The 19,316-nt window shown below is 45.5% G+C and overlaps 3 protein-coding genes across 3 annotated transcripts; 1 reads left to right on the top strand and 2 right to left on the bottom strand.

Annotated features, from left to right (window-relative positions):
* Positions 1–1,691: 1,691 nt before the first annotated feature.
* On the top strand, positions 1,692–1,859 carry BX661DRAFT_148259 (uncharacterized protein; the record flags this gene model as incomplete). Its single annotated transcript, XM_051533213.1, has 1 exon — positions 1,692–1,859. A coding segment is annotated over one exon (168 nt), but the record flags the coding sequence as incomplete, so codon positions are not given.
* Positions 1,860–10,248: 8,389 nt separating this feature from the next.
* On the bottom strand, positions 10,249–10,620 carry BX661DRAFT_174417 (uncharacterized protein; the record flags this gene model as incomplete). The annotated part of the gene is made up of 1 exon (XM_051533904.1): positions 10,249–10,620. The coding sequence occupies one exon, from the start codon at positions 10,618–10,620 to the stop codon at positions 10,249–10,251; it is 372 nt and encodes a 123-aa protein (XP_051388420.1).
* Positions 10,621–11,979: 1,359 nt separating this feature from the next.
* On the bottom strand, positions 11,980–12,367 carry BX661DRAFT_191400 (uncharacterized protein). The gene has a single exon (XM_051537679.1). The coding sequence runs from the start codon at positions 12,203–12,205 to the stop codon at positions 12,020–12,022; it is 186 nt and encodes a 61-aa protein (XP_051388419.1). The 5' UTR covers positions 12,206–12,367; the 3' UTR covers positions 11,980–12,019.
* Positions 12,368–19,316: the final 6,949 nt, after the last annotated feature.

Genomic DNA, 19,316 nt, shown 5'->3' with positions numbered 1-19,316 from the left:
TTACGTGACCGATTTTGGCGACTTCTTGGAGCTGGCGCAGGAGGACGAGCCCCAGGAGGATTGTGCGGGGAGCGGCAGCGAGGACAGCGACACGCCGCATTACTCGCTGGTCACCGGCGCGCTGAAGCATCGGCGCCGCTACAACGACCCGGCAGCCTCGGGGGGCGTTGAGGCTGGGGCGGGCGACTTGATTCTGCGCAACAACAAGACAGACATTGCCAAGTATCTGGGAAGCGCGGCCGCTGAGCACCTTATGGCTCGGTCATTCCGCGGCCTGGGCCACGACGAGGACGCGGACGAGCGGGAGGAGCTGCCGCCCATGCTGGCCATTGAGGGCCGCAGCGGAATTGCTCGCGGGTACAACACCGCCGAGAGCCAGGATCACCGGATTTAAACATGATTGCACACGCAGCAAACAAAATCTGCGGGCGAGTGGGCGCGAAGAGGGGGAATGAGATCATTTTCAATGCTGAGCTCACATTCTTCATTCATTTTGCCGCTCCCCTCCCCTCCCCTCCCCACACGCACTTATATCCGCAAATACATATTTACACAAACATAATTTGGGCATTTATATAAGGAAAGGTTACTGCTCTGGGATTGGAAAGTAAAGTCTGACTATGGAAATACTATTATTTCTCTGTCATTTATTGCGTTACCCTGAATGTTCGCCGTAGCAACGAACACACACACAGAGAGAGAGAATAATGCTGAATATGATTTTCTTTTGCTTTATTGGCAATGGTAATGTTTGCTATTTTACATTGCGCAGTTTATACATATTCTCTGGGAATAAAAAAACCCCCAGCCCGTCAGCGCCATTTTGCTACCCTTATTTATTTCCAAGAAAAAATAGACTACCCCGCTGCACTATATTTCTCCGCACAAACTCACTTTTATTAGCACATACTCATTCTTTTGCCGCTGCTCTTAATCCTACCAGCCTAGAATCTTGTTAGCCGTAACCAACATAGCCAACATAGTCGACCTAAGCTTTATAATATAAAAAATAAAACCCATCACATACATACATGTACCTCCCCTCCTTTCTCCGGTCCAGTCGTTATTTTCGTTTGTTCTATTTTCGTCTGTTTATTAAAAAATTGTCGATTTCTCAACATTAATAATATATTTATCGTATGCGCTCAACTGCAGACCAGTCGCGCCAGCCCATTGCCAGACTGAACACACCCGCGAGCATGAATTCTCTGGCCGGCAATTCTGTGCAAGTGACGACTGTCACGTCGCCGGCATCGTCGACTTCAACGTCGTCGTCGTCGTCGTCATCGTTGTCCTCGTCATCGTCCACATCGACATCAACATCGGCATCGTCATCAACCTCATCTATGACATCGTCGACATCATCGACACAGCGCACGGAGTCATTCCAGGCCGTCTGGAAGCTATACTGCAAACATTGCAACGTCATGTGGAGTTCGCGCGGAATGGAGGTTAGTAATACAGCTAAATAATTGCTATCATGCAGAACTTATGCTGAAATCAAACACCACGACTCTCCATGCTTTACAAAAGCTATAATAACCACTACTCAACTTGTACTTTGCATACATTTATAACCAACTTTTTAGGCCGTGGTCATGGCGCGTCCAGCCATCCGCTGCTTCTCTACGGATCTGCCGCCGCTGGGCTGCGACATTGTCAGCCAGCCAGTGGCGCCGCCAATCGCCGACATGCTTATCGACTCGGGCTGCAACACGTGTAGCTCGCTGACGCACCATGCGCGGCGGTTCGACCTGGCGCCCAGCGGGCCATGCGACTGCCACGTGCAGGACATTGCCTGCCTGGGATGCGGCAACGTGGTCGGCTACTACATCCACCGCCCATGCTTCCGCTGTCTGGCCCAGCGTCTACGCATTAAGCAGCGCGGCTTCCAGCACCTGTGGACCTTCTATCAGGACAACGTATTTGCCGTGCAGCGCGAAAACGAATTTGGCGAATTGGTCGGCTGGGAGGAGCTGCCAGTGCCACCGGCACCGACAGCCACGGCAATCAGGAGCTCGCAGAGCTCGCAGAGTATTTCTACGCAGACGACCACGCGGCAGGCAATGAGGTCTCAGAGCGAGGCCAGCTTGGCTGCGATTCAGGAGAGTATCATCATTGAGAGTTCCAATGGCGCTGGGTACTCGCGCACGATAGCCAATGTCACCAGAGAGTATGGCAGCAGTTCGATGGGCGCTGCGAGAATGGCCGGTATTCAATCACCACCAACGCTGACGCCGCCGCTGCCGCAATCGGACATTCCTTCAATGAATAGGCGCACTCTTGCCACTGTTGCCTCTGCTTCTGCCTCCGCTGACTCTGCCTCTGCTTCTGCTGCCGCTGCTGCTACCACTGACGCCCAGTCGTTCAATACTCAGTCATCCAATGCACCCACAGCGCGCCGCGCACAGTGGCTGATGTACATGTCACAGCGTGTCTCTGCTGAGCGCATCCTGCACAACCCGCGCGCTGGCAGGGAGGCTCGCCAAGAGGCGATTCGCACATTAACATCACTGCGCGAGCAAGAGTGGAATATGTCTGTTCGCGGTACCAATGCTGCTTCTGCCACAGTCACTAGCACTAATGATTTGCCGGTCGTTACGAGCACTCAGGATCCAACGCCGTTTCGTCCCTCGACTCAGGTTGTTTCTACCAGAAGCAATAATAACGGCCCGGCAACACTAGTGTCGAATACGCCTTCATACTCGAGTGCGTCCTCGCCCTCGTCTGCGGCAACGGCGGCCAGGCGCGATGAAGTAATGGAGCCTTTGCGACCGGCAAAGTCAAAGTATGCAAATGCGCCGCCGCCCGCTGGCCTGAGCAACTGGCTATTCCAAGTCGGCCTGGACTGCATGGTCAAGTGGGAGGAGGGCACGCTTTCGCGCTAGTATGGATGCCATATATGCCATTGTGCGCTTAATTAATTTTATCAATTGCCTCTTGCATTATATTTTTCTGATATCAAGCGAGCAAACATGCAAAACTATAATATTAGGAGGGGCTTCCAGATAATACAGAATCATTCTTAAAAATTAAGCAGGAGCGATTCCGGATCTTAAAGATATAAATATTCAGGAAATCTTGATTCCAAAACCTCGGAACCCTAAAATTAAAATAAATAATGTTATGTAAAAGGGGGTGTAAGGAGCACTATGGTAGTAGTGTTAAAAAGGTGGGAGTATGAATTTATAAAAGATTTTATTACCAAGGGAATCGAAAGTAGAACTAGGGCCGGCCTCATCTTATATAGGTGTCTCGTCGTCTTTGTTGTGCACATTGGCAATGTGCACTCCGTTAGCAAGAACTAGTTCTTCTGCGAGCAGACTGGTATCTTGGCAAGTCAATTTTGTGGTTTTCGTGTGTGTGCACTCATGCGTGTGCATTGCAAAATGGAGAGCATATCTAGCCATCATTATTATGCCTCCCTAATTTACGCCTGCATAATCCAATTAGTACCCTATCAATCGGTATGTAGATAGAAGCTTGTTTTACGATTCTCAACCTCGACATTCACTTCCATATCTTCAGTCTGTACACTTTCAATCTTAATTTTTGTTCCTAGCACAAGTACTCTTTTTAAAACAATTGTCTGTTTAAGCTGAATAAACAAACACGTTGGCAAAAAATAATTGTCTAACTTGTGCTCGCTGAAAAGAAACAACTAATGTACTTTGTGTCAAAGCAATAAAAATAATAAATGATCATATGGGCAATCTGCGTCATGGTACTTGTTTGCTTTCAATTCATATTTGCTCCGAACACTTAAAAATATTAACATACATTTTAGGCAAACTGTTTAAACACGTGTATATGAGCGCATTCCTCATTTTTATAATTATTTGCATTTGCTAATTGAATCGACGCGTATAAATAAATCATGCGCGCAGGCTTGCCTCGTTTTTTTATTTTCATTCACGTGTAGTAAATCTAATGTGGTCAACATTTCAAACAGCCAAACAACAAGCCAACCTACTAACGGCGTTAGTGCAACCGCTTATATGTTTGAGAAAAATAAATAAAAATTTCAGACTACAAAAAAATATTCGGTTGGCTGTGGTGCCTTCAAGCAAACAAATTGTATATAGATGTATTTATTTAGCAAAATGTCTGAAAAAGCACAAAACAATGCCCATGAAAAATAAATATGAATGAAGATATAAAACTGCCTCATTTGATTTCAATGAACAAAAATAGCAAAAAGCCGGCAGCACCTCCAGTAATATATAAGTTAATAACAGATCAGGTATTTGTGCGCGGCTTTAGATGTTCATTTAATCGTGCTCGACTTTGCTTTCAGAGCGCGCGTAAAGTGAGGGGAGGCATGCGAGTAAAGAATAATCGAAAAATCAAAGACAACTACAACTCGTGCAGCACAAATATCCTTTTCTAGAACCATCCCTGATTTAGCTGAATATCTTTGGGCCCGGAATGGTATAGTTGATAGGTGACTTGTTGATGTCGAAAAGAATGCCGGGCTGCTCGGTTCCGTAATATCCGGGGAAGAAGGCAATCTGTGAGTTGTCTGGCACTCCACTTTCGGTTCCTGAAACCTGGACACGAGCACAATTGGCATAGAATTGAGCACCGGACGTCATGTCCTTGCCGTATGGTCTGCTAGCCTCCGAGAGCCCAATGAGCTCGCCTCTCAGAAGGTACTCTCCGGGCTTTATGTTTTCGGGAATCTTGACCTGGAGCTTACCGCCGTTAGAGATGAGCTTTTCAACGCACCATTTCTGGTTGTAACCGTCCTCAAAGATTTTGAACCAAGAGTACGACGAGATGCCAGGGTTAATGCGAGCCATGTACACAATGCAGGGGCCGACATGCTGTCTTTGGATTACAGTTCCTTCGTTTTCTTCGCCCTGACGCCACTGCATGGTGATGGTTGAGCCAGCCTTGACAGGGCAGCTTTCAACGTCGCTGAGGTCCATCGTGCTGGACCTGCACTGCAGGTCAGCCGATCTGAGATCTTTGGTAGGGAAGGAAAAGTTGGTCTTGTATGGAATAATACATTTCCCGCGGGTTTTGACGTCGCCATCAATAATGAGATTGCGCATGTGGGTGTGGGCGAGCACTGTCAAAGCACCGCCGGCGCATAGAAGAAGGGGAACAACTGAAAAACGCATTGTCAAATTGAGTAAAATAAAAGAGAGTAATACTGTTCGGGTATTGCTGGTTTAAGTGTTGGTGAATGCTAGAAGTGCTTAAGGTTGGCGAGTTTGTAAATTAATGTAAAAGGTGGGCGAGAATAAGACATACATTATATATGCTCAGCGAGGGTGTTGCACCAGCACACAAATAATGCAAAAATGGAGTATAATATTTTAAGACCACCATGCTACAGCAATAATAAAATAGCGCACTAATAGAAAATAGCTGTCACTGGCACATGCCAATATTCCACAATGATAATTTGGCATCTTTTCTTTGTGTAGCTGGTGGACAAAGGGAGAAATAGGCCAACTAACAAGAATTCTAAACAGAATTTATAAAATAATTCAAATATACCGGAAGCAATGTGCTCGCCTACATGTCAACAGGTGACCAAAAATAGTATTAAAAGTAAATGTCTTTTTTGCAGACATGTCCCATCAATCAATAAGAGAAGCATGCATGTCCATGTGTCTGATCAGATGCTCGATTGTTGGACTTTGTAAAATGAATTATTTATGAAAAAGCTTTGTCGGTGATATCGGCAAGGGAGTATTTGGGATTCCTAAAAGCAGTCTTGTCCAAGCACTACACCCATTAATTTTTGCCACGTTTTAACAACTGTTGTCTCAAAAGTGAATGAGTGGGTTGCCAGTGGCCACTATGGCAATCGCCATAAATAGTGACTAATACATATTTATTAAAACAAATGCTGAGGACACCTCCTATTGGGCCTCCCCTAAAGCCATTTTTAAGCAGCTATAATGTCTAAATGCTATTTTGGCCGCTACTGCATTAATTCATGTTTGTCATTGTCTTAACTCGCGAGCTCACAGCTCAACTGAGCTCATGTGGTGAGAATGACCACACCCACAAAGTCGCTGGATGTTCCGACAACAGCAGCATGCATACCAGGGTAGTTCACCTCAGCCAGATAAAATATATCATTATGCGCTGATATACTGCGGCTAGTACCTATGCAATCAAAAAACATATGGATTACTTAATTCTGTTATTCATAAAAAATAAATTTTATGTCACAGTTGAGGCACATGATGTCGCGTAAACAAATATTTTGCCTAAGATTAATGGATTATGCGTGTGGCATTCGGAGCAACGATGAGAAGGTTTTATTATGTTTTATTTATATATAAAGGAAAACATAAAAATGGTGGCTGTCGGGCAGCCAGGAATCCTTTTTCATTGGAAGAAATAAATATTCTTTTTGATTATATTGTTATAATAAGAGGGGGTGTGAGGAGCACTAGTTGCCTAGTGTTAAAAAGTAGGGGTGATTTTATAAAAGGTTTTATTACTAATGTTTCTAAAGTGCTGCTAGGGCCGGCCTCATCTTATATATGTGCCTTGTCGCCTTTGTTATGCACATTGTCAATTGTGCACTCCGTTGGTGAGAACTGGGTCTTCTGCAAGCAGACCGGTATCTTGGCAAGTCAATGTTGTGGTTTTCGTGCGTGTGCGCTCATGTGTGTGCATTTCAAAATGGGAAGCATGTTTGGGCATCAATGTAATACCTCCCTAATTTGCGCCTGCATGATCCAATTAGCGTCCTATCAATCGGCACGCAGGTGGAAACCTGCTTCGCGATTCTCGACCTCAACATCCACTTCCATATCTTCAGTCTGTGCAACAATATCTATTTGTAACATGTTTTCTACAATTGCACATGGCCAAATATATTAACAATACATGCTGCAGAGATTATTCAAATGTTAAATTTAGTTTTATATATGTACACCTGTGACCACACAGAACGTTACAGCACTGCCTGACATTGCTGACTGTTGTTTAATCTAGCAACACAGCCAACACTTGTTAGTAATTATAGTCCTTGTCTGGTATGTTGGATGAACAATATGTGATTAATTTTGCGCTTAATAACATTTTATCAGTCAAAGTAAAAATATGCATATGCAACTTATTTACATTATGATACAAGGGATTGTGGCTTGCCTCTGGCAATTGATTAATGAATCAATCGCTAGTCAATTCCCTACTTGGATATGTGGGAATTTATACGCACGCATAAATACTAGTGAATATGAACAGTAGAGGCTGTTCATCCCTTAGCTTTCTTTTAGTTTATTTTGTTCAAATATATATTTTTAAAATGACAATAAGCATGTGCAAAATGTGAACTAGGATTGTCCGAGTAAATTTTTTGTTGAAAGCCCGTTGTGAATTTTTCCAAAACATTGTAAACAATGCGACTAAACTGGCAAGGGTGGTTAAGAATGGCAAGCTCAAAATGACATTTGTCTTTTAAAAATAGAAACTACCATGCATCTATTAAAATAGTATTTTAACATGTAAATTTTGAACACATTAAGCCTGTTTTAAATGAATTATTTGCAGCGCCATTGTTGAACTAATATTTTAAACCGAGAAGTTCTGCAAACTTGCAATTATATTTTATTAGCTGGTCGCGATCAATTGATTAGCCAGCCTTGGTTGTTTAGCCAGACAAACACTCAATTGATAGTCATACAGGGACACACATCACATAAATGTACTGTCGCACTCCATCAATGTATAGCGCTTTTACAATAGATAATTATATATACATAGTGTTTATCTCTTCACCTTCACTGAACATTCATAGAACTCCCAGATTCCAGCAAAAAATAAAAACTGAAATTAATGAATAAAATTGATTTTCTACTGCAGCACCGTACCCATCTTGAACCCTATTTTAGAACCTGGCTACATGCCTCTGGTTACTCAGAGCTGTGTCTAATTTTCTGGCGGTGGAAGTGTCTGCTGAGGCGTTAGTAAAATTAAACCCAAGCACTCAATTTGCCAACTAAAGCATCAATCGTGGCCATATAGCTAGTGTGCATATATCCTGCCCTCATTGCTATCGTCTGCAGCCACTTTGGCAAGCCATCATCATCTTCTTGTCATAGAGTTAGTATTCAGGATGTTTGTCGAGATTGGAGTTCTTATCAACAATCGGCATTTATTAGGCGTCAAGGATACCCTCATTTCCCGCTCGACATGCAAGCTCACACTGTCTCTTGTACTAGCCCTGCTGATTATGTACAATCTCATTTACAAACACCATTGCTTGTTTTTGCTTGATTCCCTTGAATTTTCTTGACCAGCGTTGTGTACCTATACTCTGTCAGCTCTTGCCAACTACGACTCATACCCAGGTCCAGCTTCTTATCCTGGTAATGGGTCCACATGTATCTTGAGTTTCTCCAATGTGCCATCTATCGGTGCCGGATGCACCTGAAGTTTGTTAACCATTTCAGCCAAGTGACCTTGCAGCTGGGTCTTAAAGATCCAAGTCAAAGTTCTCTTGCATTCATAATTTTATGCTTCTGTTGTGGACACATGAAGTATGTGGCTCTGTGTCTCAATTGGCCTGACAGCCAGGCAATGGGGCATAAACGCATCTCTGGTTCAGTGTACGCATCAGGGAAGCACATATTTTTTACAGCATTGAATGGCAGGGCCACCATGCTCCCAAAAGAAACAATATAAGCTCAAAATCAATGCGCAAGGAAAAAGAACAATGCCGATTGGAAATTAATCCGTAAATATAATTATTTCTTGTTTCCATATTTCAGCCAACCAAATGCAAGCATGAAAAGCTCAAAGTTTTTTGTTTATATTAAATTTTTTGTTTTTTGTTTTTGGTGCAATCTATCGCAACAAACTTTCACCTTTGCAACTTTCCACCTTTGCTTCTACTTTTAATATTTGCTTTTTTTTTCTCAATTCGCATCATTTCGTTCAATTTGTTTTTTCTTCACTTTTTATTACTTTTATCATACCTCAGTGCTTATCACACACACACACACACACACACACACCACACACACACACACACACACCTCTCTCTCTCTCTCTCTCCCCTCCCCTCTCTTTCTATTTCCCTTTCCCTTTCTCTCAATGATGTCTGAGCTAGCTCCTCCGAATAAGACCCCGCCGAATCAAATAGGCGTAAGTACTTGAATATAAACGGATTGTTATGATATTGATGAATTGTTTGTTGTTGTTTATTCTGCGTGCATATAAAACTAATTCGGACACTAATTTAAAACATTTTGTTTTCTTTTTTATTAGAGCAGCAAGACAGGCGGCACTTTCCAAACGCCCCAAAAATCAAAAAAGGAGGAACTGCCACCCGGGGAATCGGAGCCCCCCGAAGTACGCGATAAGCGCCGTCAGCGGCTGCTGAAATGCCTTGGCGATAACATAAAAACTATCTGTTCATGCCTTTGTCGAATCGCTGGGTGTGAAGAGCGTATGAACGGTTCATCAAGGATTGGCCAATCTTTCCTCAGCATAGCCAGGGGTCGCCAGTGGCTGATGGCAAATGCATCGTAGCCAATACACGCGTTCGAATTGACAGATTTGCTCCATTGCTGACGTTTTCAAAACACTCGGAAATTGATGGGGTTGACTAAGGAAGCTCGTTTGGTCAATATTTTATCCTCCTCTTCAACGAGATGGTCGATGTGGTTCATGACGCAAATAAGATATTCCAGCAGGCGGAACTCTAATCCCAGACTGCAAGCTTAAGCTGAAGGACCATCAGCAAGGTTATATCAAAGACTCCCACAAGCCAGACATCGCGTTTTACTACAGAACTACCAGAGGAGAACGCTCATTCCATCCATGCTATACTCGAGGCAAGATAGATCCAGATCTCAGCGGACCATAGAGGATACTCGCGGCCAGCTCGCAGATTATGGCCATTTGCTCAACGATAAGCAAGCAACCCGCACGTTTGCGCCTGTCTTCTACCTCCATGGGCACCTCCTGACGCTTCATGCATATTATCGTGCGGCTGTATATATCGAGCTTGGCCAGCTATGCTTTGATACGTCGTGTACGTCTGACGGAGCTGAGATATCCAGACATGCCTCATGCGGTTCTGGTTCCTGCTGACTCTTGAGTCGAACATCTTCGGACATTTCTGCGATGTCTCGAAGAATCTAGCTCTTTCATTTTTTCGCAGAAAGTCGATGTGGAGAGCAAGGGCGATTCGAAGATCGAAGTCTTATATTCGGTTTCCCAGGATGTCAGGTGTCAAGGATGTCAAGGATGGCGCTGCTTTATTTTGTATCAAGGAGACAATAGCGCGTTATTCATACATGATTGGCGCCATGTCCATTTATTCGGGGGAAATTCAATGGGAAGCATGATGCTGTGCTGAAGCTTTCCTGGACCCCAGTCAATCGTTTGCCCGAGGGTGCCGCATACGCCATCCTCAACAAGAGACCAGTCGAGGTATTCCGAGATCTTTTCGAGGGCCTGCTCATCACACCTCAATGGATACCGGCTGGAGTTTGTGCTCATGGAGTACTGTGGCCAGCCAATAGCGAGTATCTGAAAGTCAAGACTGACAATCAGAAGCGAGCTGGTTCCTGGCTTTGTCAAGCAGCTGACCCTGTGCCTTGCCCAGGCAAATGACACTGGTGTCCTGCACAGGGACATCTCAGCAGGGAATGTGTGCGTCAAAACGACAAGGTGTATGTCATTGATTGGGGCTGTGCCAAGGTCATTGGCTGGGGCACTGCTGAGATGCTGCCAGGGACACTGACCCAACTCAACCAATCACATTGATGTTGCCGAACAGTGGGGATTCAATGCAACAACAGTGGGACAAGTGGAGGTGGCCAAGGACCCATTTACAGGGACGCCGCTTTTCATGGGAATTCCCATGCTCAGCAGCAGCCCCATCCGGGGAATCCTTGATGACCTGGAGAGTGTTTTCTATGTCGTTATGGATGCAGTGCGCTCAGCCGATACTAAGAGAGATGACGTTCAGGGCTTCAAATTTCTGGACAGTCAAAGCCTGGCTTTGAGTCGGTACAGCATCATGATGGTTGAGGAAAAGTATCTGGAGTTGTTTGGGATAGGAAATCCAAGCAAGATATTCAGGGATCTATTCCACTCAATGCGCCGGTTCTTATTTGAACCGGGAAATCAGTACATTAGCCACCAGCTCTGGTGGGACAGTACATTTAAACGACAGGCTAACTGGGATGCTGCTCCCAGATTTATGCATCCCCAGGCAATTGAGCTCCTCAAAGAGGATAGTGGCCAGCTTAAGCGACCAGCTGAGGACGAGATCAATGCTGGGTCATTCAAGAAGCTAGCACTTTAGGTTTTTTTGTTTTTAATAAATCTTTTTACGACCCAAAAAATCAACTGCAAAGAATTAAAATTTTATTAAACTTGAAGAAAATATGAGTAAAATATAAATATCTTAACTCTTGTCTGTACCTCTTGTTTACAGATTCACCGATCCACCGATCACTTTAACTGTAAACAACAAATACTTTTAAACTCGCACATTGGCCAATTTTACTGAAGGTTGATTGCATCCATAATTTTCGATTTCTGCTATTTTGCCAAATGATTTCAATTTAACGTTATTCTTTCTTATTTCTTAATTTACTTTATTTTTTCTTTCCTTTCCAATTCACAGTTTGCATTTTACAATTTAGTATTTTTTACACACTTTCAATATTCTTTTGCTAGCATAGATGATAGCCGGTATTACCTCGCAATTAGCGTCGGAACAGCACTCGGCACATACCGGGTACTTTTGCATCTGCTGGATCAATTGCAGTACGGGTTAGATTTATGCTACGCACACCGACAAAAGAAGAAATGGCAACACACCTGCTATGCTGGGACTAATCCTGACGGGAGTGCAGACAGTGAGGCGGCGTTGGACATTCAGATGCCCGAAATGGTTAATTCCTTGGCACAATTGGCGCTGAAGTCGCACAACTTTAAGCTGCAGGATATTGCGTCTGAGCTGGTGCTCGATACGGCTATACAGTGAGAGATGCTGCAGCTGATAGTCGCACAGGCTCTGGGTAGTTCAGCAGTAGAGGGGGGCCGGTTGAGGATAGTTGTATTTCTGTAAGTGCCGGTGATGACGCCGCAACGGGTCGGCAGGGTGGTTTGGATCGGTAGCGTTGAGGTGCTGGTGGATGCTATGCGCGCGCCCAGGGAAAAGGAGGCAGCAACGCGGGCAGTCGCTGGAGCTGGGCGCTGTTGATGTCATCCCCGCGTGTGTCTGCAAGGATGACCAGGTTCAAATGGGTTTTACAGTTCAGGAGCTATTGGGGCAAACATTTTAATAAGCATTCGCATAATTTGTGCATTACACACTCTCGGCTCTTGTTAGAAAAATAGTTTTATGACACTCGCATCTACTCCCTCCTCTTGGCTTAGAATGAATGGACATATTTACAGCCATTTATTTATTTCTAATATGTATTCTTTACTTCATTGGTTTTATTTATTCTATTCTATTTTGTTCTGCCCAACTTGGCTTTTATTGAAACAACCTTTTTAGCCTTTACACACAATGTTGCACAGCCAAATAACATGGATGTGAATGTTGGGATTGAGATTCAAGTGACTGCTTTTATTTTGCATGCCAACTGATAGAAGGCAAAGAAGATTATAGAGTATTAGATCAGGGATTCAATAATATTATCCAAATATGATCGCCCTTTTATAACATGCACGCATGCACAAAGATTGCAACACCAAAACACTCAATATTTGAGCTGCTTGCAGAAAAGTCAGTACTCGGCATTAGTGATTATAACGGCTAGTGTGTAAGACAGGGCAGGGTCGAGGATGGCATACACACACACATATGCGTGTGCCAAACCCGACCTTAATTATACTTTTGATTTCTTTTGTAATAATGCTATGTAAGAGGGGGTGTGAAAAGCACTAGTTGTCTAGTGTTAGAAAAGTAGGGGTGATTTTACAAAGAGTTTTATTACTAACTTTTATAAAATGTTGCTAGCGCCCGCCTTGTCCTGTATATGTGCCTTGTCGCCCTTGTTGTGCACATTGCCAATTGTGCACTCCGTTGAAAAAAACTAATTTTTCTGCAAGAAGACCGGTATTTTGGCAAGTCAGTGTTGTGGTTTTCGTGTATGTGCACTCACGCGTGTGCATTGCAAAATGGGGAGCATGTCTAGACATCATTATTATGCCTCCCTAATTTACACCTGCATGATCCAATTAGTACTCTATCAACCGGCATGCAGATGGAACCTTGTTTCACGATCCTCAACCTCGACATCTACTTCCATGTCTTCAGGCTGCGCAGCATTACATTAACATTGCTATTTTTGAGCTGCATTAGATGTGGTTTTGCAGAGCAGGCTGTATAAATGGGGCCATAGATTATCTACACAGTGAATATGCCTATCTCGATCCTAACGAATAACTCCTAATTGAATGTATCATTAGCTGTACACTCTCCAATATCTCCTGTTTTTCTTAACAAAAAGCTGAAGCATTTTTTTGCTGCGATAGCTTTTTGCTGCAATGGTCTCCAATACCAATCGCAATCCCAAGCGAATGTCAATACAGCCACATTGTTTGTATGCTTGCTGTCATTTATTTTATATTTATTTTTACCAACGCTCTCTTATCAACTAAACAGCAAATTAAGCACAACGCAGATTAAGCTGGACAAGTGCCCAATAGTTGTACATGTGTTTCTGTTTGATGGCTGTTGCACATGATCAGCCAAAACACAGACTAAATCAGCGGCTGCAAAAGTGCATGCAAACTAAAATTATGCAATTTATTATTCTAATATTATCTGATTTTTTCGAGCGATATTTACAAAATTCATTCTCTTGGCTTTTTCAGTCTAATTTTTGTAATTGTACTTTTCAATGGAAATTTTGGGTGTGGTATGTACAGTGGTTTTATTTTCTGCCATGATGAACGGAAAAGACAAAAATTAGCACAGTTAAAAGTAGTGCCATTTAAAAATCATCACCATGCAAATGATAGCTGTTTGGAGCTCATAGAGCTTCGAGTGCAAAATGTCGTTGGACGCTCGGAGATATTTGCAACTGGTTGTCATGTCTTTGGGTTTGGTACATGCGCTACTCTTTCTAGCCATGCCCATGTTGTGATTTTATGAGGAGCCCATCCAGACGCTGGCAATCTGGAGAAGGTATATGGGTAAACCCTGCCCTTCTCCTATTCCGCTGCCTCTGATTTCAGGTCTTAGGCGTGTCACCAGCCGGATACCTATTGAACAAATGTTCTGTGGGCCCCTGTAATGCGATTTGGACTAGCTAGAATATATATTAATAGAAATGAGACTACGGAAAGAGCTAAAGAGCTCACTATTCAGAATTCGCCGTACGCGTAAAATATCATAAACATATTTTACGCGTCTGCGCTGTCACGTGACTCGGCCCCCATTTCTGATGTCACATTCGCCCCTACTTAAGATCAGACTCCGTCGGTCTTGGCGATAGCGCGCGCGGTTAAATATCGTTCATATGCTTCTGTCTCATCCACGCTACTCTTGTCCTCCCATGTTCGTCCTTCTATTCCATATCCTTCCCACTGCACCAGGTATTGGCGTTTTCGCCTCCACACACGGTCGTCAACAATCTTTTCGACCTGATACTCGAGGTGTCCTGCAACTTCTACAGGTGGTGGTTCAGAGCGGAGTGCGGCACGGTGATCGTCGGCAGCATGGTATTTTTTTAGGTGTGACCACGAAATGACCGGGTGAATGCGCATGTCGAGTGGGAGTTTGAGGCGGAATGCATTTCGGCCGATCTGTTCTTCGACCTTGTAGGGCCCAGCCCATTTATGTTGCAGTGAGTTGCTGGACCGGTTACGCAGGTAAGGTGGCGTTGTAAAGTTCGTCGAGATCATTACTTCATCGCCTGGCACAATGTCGGGTGAGGTTATCTTCTTGTCGTGGTTTCTGATCATGCGTAGCTGTGCGAATTCGATGTTTTCCTTGACTATTTCGCTAATCTGTTTAATCTTCAGGATTGTATCGTCGGCGTCGGTATTGGGCTCAGCAGTTTCCATGTTGAAGGCGATGGTGGCGGCGTTCAATGGTTGGAAGCTATAATTTGCATAGAATGGGCTGTGCTGTGTCGAGCTGTTGCTGCGACTATTATAGGCGAACTCTGCATGCACTATGTGTTGGTTCCAGTCGTTTTGGTAATTGTTGCACGTCGCACGCAGCATTGACTCCAGTATCTGGTTCACACGCTCAGTCTGTCCATCAGTTTGTGCATGGCCGGCAGTGGACATGTTGAGTTGCGTTCCAGTTTGCTTCCACAGTGCCATCCAGAATGCAGAGTGGAATTTCGGATCACGGTCTGATATTATGGACTCGGGCAGGCCATGTTGGCGGTAGATGGTCTTGAAATACAGGTCGGCGGTTGTCTGGGCGGTTGCGGCATTGTGTGTTGGTACAAAGTGTGCCATCTTGGACAGGCGGTCAACGACGACCATGATTGCATCATATCCGTCCTTTGTCTTAGGTAGGCTGACAATGAAGTCCATGCTCACACTTGACCAGTTGCGTCGCGGGATCTGTAGCGGCTGTAGCGGTCCATCGCTTGGCCTGTTGCTGCCTTTGACTCTTTGGCACAGGTCACACGTTGTGACATAATTCTCGCAATCCACATACATGCCTGGCCAATAGAATAGTTCACTCAGCTTGTCGTATGTTGCTTTTATACCCGGGTGTATTGCAGCATCATGGAACTCGGCCAGCAGTAGTGATCTGTCTTGCTTTGTTCCGACGCAGCGGCGTCCTTTCTTGAACAGGACACCACCCTGTGCATGGAATTTGTTTGTAATGTCGCGCTCGGCTCTGGATGTTGGTTCTTCGCCACTACTAATCCTCTCCATAATTTTCTCCAACTTGCTGTCGCCCTTGTAGGAGTTCTCAGGGTTCGCGCTCGTCTTCAGCGTTAGCGCTTTGACAGCAGCCATGCGGACTGCTATCCTCCCCCCTTTTCCTGAAGAGCCGAACCCGTTGGCTCCACCGGCTGTCTCCTCAAAGGACTTGACCTCAGTGATGTGTGAGTGTGCGATCTTGGTTGGAATCAACTGTGCTATGCGGTCATGTGCAGCGAACGGAATCTCTATATTGCCTGTGTTGAACAGGAGTACTGAAATCTCACCGCGGTAGCCCCCGTCGACTATTCCTCCGAGCACCACAACACCCTTGGCAGCCAGGCTACTGTGTGGGGCAATGCGCAGGTATGTGCCTATTGGCGCCTTGGCGGCGATGCCTAATGGGACAAGGTGTTGGGCCTTGGGCTCGAGCACAAACTTGGTTATACAGTATACATCAAATCCAGCGTCATCTGGATATGCCTTGCAAGGCATCGTCGCATCGTCGTGTAGCAGCTGAACCTCCATGCTGTTGGCAGTTGTGCGTGGCACAAACAGTGCGCACAGTTTCCATTTTTCAAATTGGTCTATCAGGTCGTCGTTGTGCGTATTGTCCTTTGGCTGGTCAGTCTCCATGGTTGCACTCGTCGTTTCTGCAGCCACTGTCTCTTGTGTTCGTTTGGCTTCTGTTTCGGCTTCAGCGCGACATCCGCGTTGGTAGTTCTTGTAGTGCAGCGACTTGCGCACATATTCAGCACGGTTTAGTTCTCTGCGCTCATCGGCAGTCAAATATGTTCTGTCGACCACGGCTGGCGTTGGCGGAAAATTCGTTGTCTGTGCAGCTGGAGTGGTTGTCTTGATATTGGGCATGGGTATGGGCATAGGTATAGGTACGGATGTGTGTGCGGCGTCATCGTTTTTACTCGTGTTGTTCAGCGGGGCATCATTTAGTGGTATAGCTGGTGCAGTCAGTCCTGTCGGTGGCGTCAGTGCCATGTGTGGCACCTTGCCTGAATGTGACGCTGCGTATACTATGTTGTCGGGTTGCGATTCGAGTGAGCGTGACAAGCCGTCAGCAACTGCATTTTGAGCGCCCTTGCGGTAAATGATTTTCATGTCGAATTCCTGCCAGATATCCAGCCAGCGAGCCTGGCGCGGGGATATGTTGTTTTGCGTCTTAAGGAACTCGATTGATTTGTGGTCTGTAATCACTTCAAACTTGATGCCATGTAGGTAATGCCGCCAGAGGACCAGTGCACGAATGATTGCAAGAAGTTCTTGCTCGTGGACTGCATAGTTGCGCTGTGCTGGTCCCAGCTTTGCCGAATAGAATGCCACTGGGCACCACACCTTGTCATGTCGTTGGTGTAGGACACCGCCAATTGCAGAGCCGGATGCATCTGTCTCGACTCTCGTTTCGCAAGTTGGATCATACTGATGGAGTATTGGTGCTGTGGATAGTTGCTGCTTCAGCTCGGTGAAAGCCCTGTCAGCCTGGTCGTTCCACGAAAAGTCGGTATTGCATAGCAAATCGGTCAGCGGTAGTGCTATTCTAGCATAGTTTTTAATAAACCGGCGGTAGTAGCCGCTTAATCCAAGGAATGCGCGGATGTCTGTAATTGTCTCTGGCGTGCGCCACTCTTTAACGGCATCTACTTTGCGTGGGTCAGTCGCAATACCCTTGCCTGAAATGACAAACCCAAGGAAGTCGACTGTGTCTTTGAAGAATGCACATTTTTCGGGTTTTGTGTGCAGGTTGTGCTCCTTGAGGCAGGCGAGTACATCCTCGAGATCTTTTGCATGGTCGGCGTCATTCTTTGAAAAGACTAAGATGTCGTCTAGGTACACGATGCACGTTTTGCCAAGTAGGTTGCGCAGCGCATGGTTCATGACACGTTGGAAGACGGCAGGGGCATTTGTCAGCCCGAAAGGTACAACTGTGAATTCAAATGACCCTTGTTTTGTGCGGAAGGCAGTTTTGGCGATGTCTGCATTGCAAATTCGCACCTGGTGGTAAGCCTGTACCAAATCGATTTTCGAGAAAACTTTTGCGCCACGGGTGTCGTCAAGCAAATCGTCTATACGCGGCATTGGGAATGCATCTTTTATCGTCACTGCGTTCAGGCCACGGTAGTCAACACACAGGCGCATTGATCCATCCTTTTTCTTGACAAAGAGGACTGGTGCACCCCATGGGGAAGATGACGGGCGGATATACCCCTTTGCAAGTAAGTCAGTCACTTGTCGGTCTAGTTCATCCATCTCTGCATGTGACAGGCGGTATGGTGCCTTGGTCACAGGTGCTGTGCCCTCATGTACATGGATTTCCATCTCAGGGCCGCCTGGTGGTGGTCGTTTGGAGGGCGGCTGATCAAGGACTTGGGTGTATCTGGCATGTAGCTCCTGTAGCGCCCTGTCTTGTGTCGTCGTGGTTGCTGCCACATGGATTGCTGGATTGGTATCGTTGTCAGGGAATGTAATTCGTAGCCATCCCCATTCCTCAATTTGGTCGTTTGCACGTGCAGTTTTCAGTGCACTGATTGACATAGGCTTCAGCTGGTCCTCGTCGGTCCGAGGCTCTGCATTACCCCGGATGGACCAGCTTTTCCCGCCATAGTCAAATGTCACCTTGTCAAGGTGGCTGTGGATCGTGGCCTTGTGTTTTTTTAGCCAATTATTTCCTAATATTATATCTTCGGAAACTGGGAGAACAAGGCAATGTACTGTAATTGTTAGGTTGCTCAGGAGGCGCAGCGTTACTGTGCACGACTCGGTGCAGTCCTTGTAGTGTGCGCCATTGGCCAGTTGTATTGGTTGGCTGTGTTGTAGTCGTTCGGATTTCAGTTTAAGTCGGTCGCGGGTCTGTTCGTTGATGATGGTAATTTGTGATCCATTGTCGATGAGCACACGGATGGCTTTGGTGTCTATAGTTGCATTTAAAATCAGTTGGGGCTCAGGTGAGGTTTGTCTGTTAATAGCGGTTTTATTTGGGGGGCAAACGGCAATTTCAGAGATGATAAGGGCAGAGGACTCACATCCACTCATGCCCTTCTTGCTTTTGGGTGTGTATTCTTAGGGCAGCGATGCCACTTGTGTTCATCACTGCCACACCCAAGGCACACGTTGTTGGCAGCCCACTTCTCAAACATCTCCTTGGTACAGCCCGACTGCTTGGAGACACTTGCAAATGGCGGCAGGCCACTGCGTCTCCTTTCTGTCTGCACTGCATTCACCATTATTGCATCCACATTCATAGCTGTATTATCATGACGGCCATGAATGCGCAGGAAGGCTCTGGCACGGGAAGTCAGTGCATCAATCTCGTATACTGTCGAGCTTGTCGATTCGCTCAGAATCTGCTGGTTGAGCATTGGTGGTAGCTTCATGAGGAAGGTCATGGTCACATGCCTGTCTGAGAGTTTGAATTCCAGAATTTCCGCGAGGTACTTGAATTGCACCACAAACTCCTCTAAGGT

Source organism: Kickxella alabastrina (genome assembly GCF_025024165.1).
Source record: "Kickxella alabastrina strain RSA 675 chromosome Unknown BX661scaffold_116, whole genome shotgun sequence".
NCBI classification, from domain to species: Eukaryota; Fungi; Kickxellomycota; class Kickxellomycetes; order Kickxellales; family Kickxellaceae; genus Kickxella; species Kickxella alabastrina.
Note: the sequence above shows the minus strand (reverse complement) of the source record. Positions and strands in the feature narration are given on the sequence as shown.

What these genes read in the sequence shown, in the direction of transcription:
- BX661DRAFT_191400 (XM_051537679.1), bottom strand. Translation starts at nt 12,205, where the DNA reads ATGACATCAACAGCGCCCAGCTCCAGCGACTGCCCGCGTTGCTGCCTC.